Source organism: Chanos chanos, chromosome 6, assembly GCF_902362185.1.
Source record: "Chanos chanos chromosome 6, fChaCha1.1, whole genome shotgun sequence".
Lineage (NCBI taxonomy): Eukaryota > Metazoa > Chordata > Actinopteri > Gonorynchiformes > Chanidae > Chanos > Chanos chanos.
In genome coordinates this window covers 47,626,811-47,634,557 of record NC_044500.1, presented here as the reverse complement: position 1 = coordinate 47,634,557, position 7,747 = coordinate 47,626,811, and the positions used below count along the sequence as shown (strand labels likewise).

Sequence of the window (7,747 nt, the reverse complement as noted above, 5' to 3'; positions counted from 1 at the left end):
GTTAAACACCTCACTGAATATTCCTCACTAACACAGACAGGTTAAACACCTCACTGAATATTCCACACTAACACAGACAGGTTAAACACCTCACTGAATATTCCACACTAACACAGACAGGTTAAACACCTCACTGAATATTCCACACTAACACAGACAGGTTAAACACCTCACTGAATATTCCACACTAATACAGACAGGTTAAACACCTCACTGAATATTCCACACTGACACAGACAGGTTAAACACCTCACTGAATATTCCACACTAATACAGACAGGTTAAACACCACACTGAACATTCCTCGCTAACACAGACAGATTAAACACCTCACTGAATATTCCACACTGACACAGACAGGTTAAACACCTCACTGAATATTCCACACTAATACAGACAGGTTAAACACCTCACTGAATATTCCTCACTAACGCAGACAGGTTAAACACCTCACTGAATATTCCACACTGACACAGACAGGTTAAACACCTCACTGAATATTCCACACTAATACAGACAGGTTAAACACCACACTGAACATTCCTCGCTAACACAGACAGGTTAAACACCTCACTGAACATTCCACACTAACACAGACAGGTTAAACACCACACTGAACATTCCTCGCTAACACAGACAGGTTAAACAGCACACTGAATGTTCCACACTAACATAGACAGGTTAAGCACCACATTAAATGTTCACAAACACAGACAAGTTAAACACCACACTGAATATGTTACTTCATGTCCTAGAATTCTCCTAGGATCATTTCTGGGACATTCTGAGACTGTGATGTCTTGAATAAATTTTACCGATGAATCATGTGTAAGATGCTGTAGTCTGCCAGGGACATACACACACACCTGAACGTGTGTGTGTGTGTGTGTGTGTGTGTGTGTGTGTGTGTGTGTGCATGTGTGGAGATGGAATTATCCATTGAAATGCTGTAAAGTGCTGTGTTACCTATTTCTCTCTGTTAGAGTCAGTCGTGTGCACTTAATGTGAGTTAATTTAGTGTGTTTATTTATATGGTGCACTGCAGTTTAGCAAGGAGAGCTATGGTTTGTGTGTGGTATGGTTTCAGTTGTGTGTGGTGTTTGGTTTGGTGTGTTATATATTGTGGTATGTGTATGTGTGTGTGGGGGGGGGTATTGTTTGCTGTGTTGTGTATTGTGGTATAGCGGAGTGTTGTGTGTGGTGTGTGTGGTGTGTCTGTGTGTGTGGCTTGGTTTGGTTTAGTGAATGTACTATGGTACGGTTTAGCAGAGTGAGTTCTTGAGTCCATTATGATATGAAATTGGGATTCAGAAATTCAGTTTTGGAGGACCTTGCTTATTTTCACATCAGCCAATGACTGCCACTCTCACCTGCCTGAAGATTTCACACACCTGTTTACAGTTAAAACTGAAACTCAGTTTTAACGCTGAGATATGAAATACAGCAGGACTGTGGGCCTCCAGGACTAGACTGAGTAATTGAGTAATTGAGTAATTGAGTAACTGGGTAATTGGGTAATTGTATTGTCCCTGTCCTCATTGGTTGTGTTCTTGTGTGGTCTAGTGTAGTGTAACGTGGTGTATGAGGTACTGTATGGTCATGGCAGCATTTTTCAGTAAGATTATTCAAGATGATTTCTAAAATCATTGTACCAATAGTGAAGATGTAGCTCTGTTTCACAAATTAATATCAGTGGATATGATGAGGGGCATTGGACAGTTACGCAAGTTACATGAATGAATTTCTGAAATTTATTTTCAGTGTTCTTGAAGGTCCTTTGAAAGGTCAAATGTTGTTTTTCGGCTTTGGTAAAAGTCTGTGTTCCCCCTCTCTCTCCCCTGTCCCCAGGGCAGGAGCAGCCATGCCATTTGGCTGTTTAACTCTTGGTGAGAAGAAGGATTATAACAGCCCCTCAGAGGTCACCGATAAATATGACCTCGGACAGGTGGTCAAATCGTGAGTACCGTCTATCTATCTATCTATCTATCTATCTATCTATCTATCTATCTATCTATCTATCTATCTATCTATCTATCTGTCGATCGATCTATTGACCTATCTATCTATCTATCTATCTATCTATCTATCTATCTATCTATCTGTCGATCGATCTATCTATCTATCTATCTATCTATCTATCTATCTATCTATCTATCTATCTATCTATCTATCTATTGACCTATCTGTCTGTCTGTCTGTCTGTCTGTCTGTCTGTCTATCTATCTATCTATCTGTCTATCTATCTATCTGTCTGTCTGTTTGTCTGTCTGTCTCTCCGTCCATCTCTGTCAGTTTCTTGACCTGTCTGTTTCTCTGTCTGTCTGTCTGTTCGTACATTGTTCCTGACCTTAGTGATTTTATCCTGTTTTTTCCCAGCTCTGGTTACTGATGAGTTTGTTGTTGATTTGCATTCACAGGGAAGAGTTTTGCGAGATTTTCCGGGCCAAAGACAGGACCACGCTGAAAATGTACACCTGTAAAAAGTTTCTCAAAAGGGATGGCAGGAAGGTGCGGAAAGCGGCGAAGAACGAGATTCTAATCTTAAAAATGTAAGACGAACATTTACACTGCATTTTATGTGCATTTAGACAATTTCACATAAATTTTGGGTTTTGTTTCGTCTTGTCTCAGCCAGTGGGAGTTTGGTCTTGCCCACTGGTGCCGTGGTCTTGCCCACTGGTGACGTGGTCTTGCTCACTGGGAGCGTCAGGACTGGCGTTGTGTGTGGCAGCTCTGTGACCATGTCCTCTGTAAAACGTGTCAGACAAATAAAATCGAATTTGACTGAACTGAACTGAACATTGAGTTTTTAGCCAATGAAATTTAGTCATCAAAAACACAACTATCACAACTATCACAACTAACTTGATAAGATTACAGCTTTACAACTCTATTAATTTCCCTGTTAACTTTCCACGTGTACCTATTTGATTTCTCTCCGATGTCTCAGACATTCTCACGTCTATCTCAGGTCTGACTCATACTCTCTGTTGTGTGTGTGGTGATGGTGAGGGATGGATTCAGTGATATGCTGTGTGGTGATGGTGAGGGATGGATTGAGTGATAATGCTGTGTGGTGATGGTGAGGGATGGATTCAGTGATATGCTGTGTGTGGTGATGGTGAGGGATGGATTCAGTGATATATGCTGTGTGGTGATGGTGAGGGATGGATTCAGTGATAATGCTGTGTGGTGATGGTGATGGATGGATTCAGTGATAATGCTGTGTGGTGATGGTGAGGGATGGATTCAGTGATATGCTGTGTGGTGATGGTGAGGGATGGATTCAGTGATATGCTGTGTGGTGATGGTGATGGATGGATTCAGTGATATATGCTGTGTGGTGATGGTGAGGGATGGATTCAGTGATATATGCTGTGTGGTGATGGTGAGGGATGGATTCAGTGATAATGCTGTGTGGTGATGGTGAGGGATGGATTCAGTGCTATGCTGTGTGGTGATACACGCATTGTCCTACGCGCTTCTTCTACTCACACATTGGGTGTCGGTGTGGAGACGATATGCCCGTTCATACGAGGAAACGGTTATGAATAAGTTTGTTAGCTCTTCCTCTCTCTCTTTCTTCTTCTTCTCCTCCTTTGCCATCTATTCCCCCCTCCCACCCCCCCCCACCCCCCCCGTTCTTTCCTCTTTTCTCTCTTCTCTCACAGGGTGAAACATCATAATATCCTCCAGCTGGTCGATGTCTTTGAGACCAGAAAAGAGTACTTCCTCTTCCTCGAACTGTGAGTGTGACTAATGTTCTCTCTCTCGCCCTCTCTCTCTCTCTCTCTCTGTGTGTGTGTGTGTGTGTGTCTGTGTGTATATGCTGGCTACAACTGGGGGTTCTATATTAAAATTGATTTCATTCATTAATAGTGCATCCTCTGTATTGCTAATAGGGTGATATATATTCTTACACTTTGTGTTATGTTCAACACTATTCACTCCTGTTCGACATTGTTACAGTAGGCTTGCTTACAAACTTTTGTTGTGAAATTCTAATGTTAAAATGAAGGATTACATTTCAGAAACGAATATGATCTTAAAATGCTTTAAAATAATGTCTTTTTTACCTTCTGTTGTGATGAAAATAAATTCAGGACTGTCCTATTATAGGGCCACGGGCAGAGAGGTTTTTGACTGGATACTCGACCAAGGTTACTACTCAGAGAGGGACACCAGTAACGTGATCAGACAAGTATTGGAGGCAGTGGCTTACCTCCACTCTCTCCGCATCGTCCACAGAAACATTAAGGTGCATGTTATACTCCCATCTAGCGGTTATAGACGGTACTGCACCACATCAAAGGGCCAGCGCACCGGCCTATTCAAACACCTTTGTCTGATTGCTGACGTAATACAACGATTTGAAGTGGTCATTGACACTGAGAGTTCATCAGTAGACAATGAACAACAGCTGAGTTCAGGATTGGAGATGATCTCATCTGCCTTGAATGCCCGAGGTGTCGATTTAAACAAGACCCTAACTTCATACATTCACAAGCGCAACATGTTAAAACACAGATGCTGTCCAGTATTTGCGTAATACTGAAAAGTTTTTCATGAGTGTGAATGTGAGACATTATTACACTGTTGACCTGTCCTCTCTGAACGTTGACCTGTCCTCACTGTTGACCTGTCCTCTCCGCAGTTGGAAAACCTGGTGTATTACAATCGCCTGAAACATTCCAAAATTGTCATAAGTGACTTTCATCTGGCTAAACTGGAGAACGGCCTGATCAAGGAACCCTGTGGTACTCCTGAGTATCTGGGTGAGAGAGACGGACTGATATTCAGGGATCAATATAATTACGTTTTAAAACCTCACGACAGGTTCATTTAGGATGAAACATGGGACACAATCTATATACCTCTTTCTCACTCTCGTTCTCTTTCTCACTCTCCTTCTTTTTTTATCTCTCTGTCTCTGTCTTCCTTCTCTGTCCAGCCCCTGAGGTGGTTGGCAGACAGAGATACGGCAGGCCTGTCGACTGCTGGGCCATCGGTGTGGTGATGTACGTCCTGTAAGTATTTCTGTCTTACATCACTTCCCGTGCCGATGTCATCACTCACCCTCCCGTGAACTCACATGACACACTGTCTGCATATTGTCCGTCTGCGGGGGATAGGTTTATTTCCATCATTCACCCTCCCGTGAACTCACGTGACACACTGTCTGCATATTGTCCGTCGGCGGGGGATAGGTTTATTTTCGGATGTTTGGCTAGAGTTCTAAATCTCTTCTTACTTGAGCTCATTACAAAAATTTTGCTTTTGTTTTTGTTTTTTTTGCTTCAAATCCTCACTCACCCCCACTAGATGTGTCTCCTGTCCCAGGTGTGCAGTGTCACTGTGTGAGTGGAAGACAGTGCAGGAGCTGTGCTCTGTGTGAATGAACCCTCTGGTCCCTCCTAACTCACGCTCACTCTCTTTCCCGTGGCAATGTTTCTCCTCGACCAGACTCTCAGGAAATCCCCCTTTTTACGACGAAACCGATGACGACGACTATGACAATCACGACAAGAACCTTTTCCGGAAGATTCTGGCGGGAGACTACGAGTTTGACTCGCCTTATTGGGATGACATCTCAGACTCAGGTAGAGCAGTTATCGCAATGTTTTTGTATTCACGGAAGCACAGAAAACAAACTCACTGCTGTGAAAGCCATTCAACACTGTGTTACGAGAAAATGTTTTTAACTAGTCACTCTGTTGTTTAACTAATTCACACTATGGGTTCTTACTCTTCTTTGTTCATAGTCTGTACAGGTGACGTGGGTTTTTGGCTAATGTGTTTTATCTCACAGCTAAAAGCCTGGTGGCTTCTCTAATGGAGGTCGACCAGGACCAGAGGCTCACGGCACAGGAGGCCATCAATCACGAGTGGTATTTATGTCCCTGTGTTTGTGGCCAATTATTACTCCCACACAACAGTCTAAAATAGATACATGGACACCCCGCTGTGAAATAGTTATTGTAACATTTTAAATATTTAGATAGATTACAGCACCCACCCCCCTCCCCCCAAAAAACCTCAATATAACTATAAATAACTTGTTATTTCAAACTTCAGTTGTGTGATTATGTGTGTGTGTGTGTGTGTGTGTGTGTGTGTGTGTGTGTGTGTTCTAATTATTTCAGGATATCCGGGAATGCTGCCTCAGATAAGAACATTAAGGATGGAGTGTGTGCTCAAATTGAGAAAAACTTTGCCAAAGCTAAGTGGAAGGTTAGACTCCACACTTCATAATGTGCATACACCTCAATGGTACCACATGAATTTACATTAGATTTCATGAACACTGATAACATATCCAAACTCCAGCCAGATGACCAGTGGCTGGTGTGTGTGTGACAGAAACACTGTGCAGTTTGCTGCACGTGCTCAGAGAAGAAATTTAAAGCACGTCCTAAATTGGGCTGATTTCTGGTTTTTATGATCATTTTTGGTTTCATTCAGTGAGATTTTTTGCTCTTGTCTGTGTTTTCCAGAAAGCGGTGCGAGTGACCACTTTAATGAAGAGGCTCCGTGCTCCAGATCAGAGTGACTCCGGGGCCTCCAGTCCTGCATTAGGGGCCTCAGGTGGTCCTGTTACGCCCAGCAACACCCCCATACCTGCAGCCGCCACTCCGGAGGCTCCCCGTGGTCTAACAGAGGCTCTAGGCCAATCAGAGAGCAGACCAGAACAGGGCGTGGCGTCAGCACGGTGTAACGGGGAAATAGCCGCGGCACCTCAGTCCGCCGTACAGGCCTCAGAACAGCAGAAAGACTAAACACACACACAGACACACACACACACACACACACATACATACATGCAGAGGCACACACACGCATACACACATACACACACACACACACGCACATACATGCATATACACACACACACACACACACACACACACGCACATACATGCAGAGGCACACACACACACACACACACACACGCACGCACGCACACACACACACACACACACACACACGCACATACATGCAGAGGCACACACACACACACACACGCACGCACGCACACACACGCACGCACGCACACACACACACACACAAGCACACACTGTAAATATGTGAGTTGTTAGTCAAACAAAGCTGGCTTGTGCTTAGCATTGGATTTGCAGATTCATGTACAGGCAAATTTTCTCTGTTCTGTCTTTTTTATAAGCTGTTGTAGAGATACTCCAGCCATGACCAGAATCAAAACTCAGTCTGTAAACAGCTGATTCTCTCACATAACGTCCTCATTCAGTTTGAAAACTTCTCCGTCCGACCCCTTCATTTAAACAGAACAAAACAAGCTCTTCTCACACAGTGATAGTGGATCAGGAGCAGGGAACAGCAGCGGTGATAGACGTGGCAGTCCCAGGTGATGGTAAGACTACAGTGTAGGGTTAGGGTTAGGGTTAGGAAAACCAAGGTAGTCCCATTGGTGATAGGAGCGCTCACTGAAGAAAGTACAATGCTAAGAAGAAAAACAAAAAACGTAAAAACTGTGCCACCCCCTCAGGCTCCCAGGCCCCTGGTCAGAGGCCTGAGTCTGAGGAGAATACCATCCGTTAGAAAAAGGGCAAGGCAGGATTTTAATTTTCTCTGTTTTTACACACACACACACACATACACACACACACACACACACACACACACACACACACACACACACATTAATTCTTTGAAGCCAGTCATAAACAGCCTTGTGTGTGTGAGATGATGTCATATATTGTGTGTTGTATTG

At 43.5% G+C, this 7,747-nt stretch overlaps 1 protein-coding gene across 1 annotated transcript; it reads left to right on the top strand.

Moving 5' to 3' along the window:
- Positions 1 to 1,861: 1,861 nt before the first annotated feature.
- Positions 1,862 to 6,776, top strand: camkva (CaM kinase-like vesicle-associated a). The gene is made up of 10 exons (XM_030778451.1): positions 1,862 to 1,956; positions 2,418 to 2,549; positions 3,672 to 3,746; positions 4,120 to 4,258; positions 4,655 to 4,775; positions 4,952 to 5,027; positions 5,464 to 5,600; positions 5,810 to 5,888; positions 6,144 to 6,231; positions 6,495 to 6,776. The coding sequence occupies exons 1-10, from the start codon at positions 1,862 to 1,864 to the stop codon at positions 6,774 to 6,776; spliced, it is 1,224 nt and encodes a 407-aa protein (XP_030634311.1).
- The last annotated feature ends 971 nt before the right edge of the window (positions 6,777 to 7,747 follow it).

What these genes read in the sequence shown, in the direction of transcription:
- camkva (XM_030778451.1), top strand. Translation starts at nt 1,862, where the DNA reads ATGCCATTTGGCTGTTTAACTCTTGGTGAGAAGAAGGATTATAACAGC. An exon ending in GAGATTCTAATCTTAAAAAT is followed by an intron (nt 2,550 to 3,671) that starts GTAAGACGAACA and finishes CTTCTCTCACAG; the next exon opens with GGTGAAACATCATAATATCC. An exon ending in TGGTACTCCTGAGTATCTGG is followed by an intron (nt 4,776 to 4,951) that starts GTGAGAGAGACG and finishes TTCTCTGTCCAG; the next exon opens with CCCCTGAGGTGGTTGGCAGA.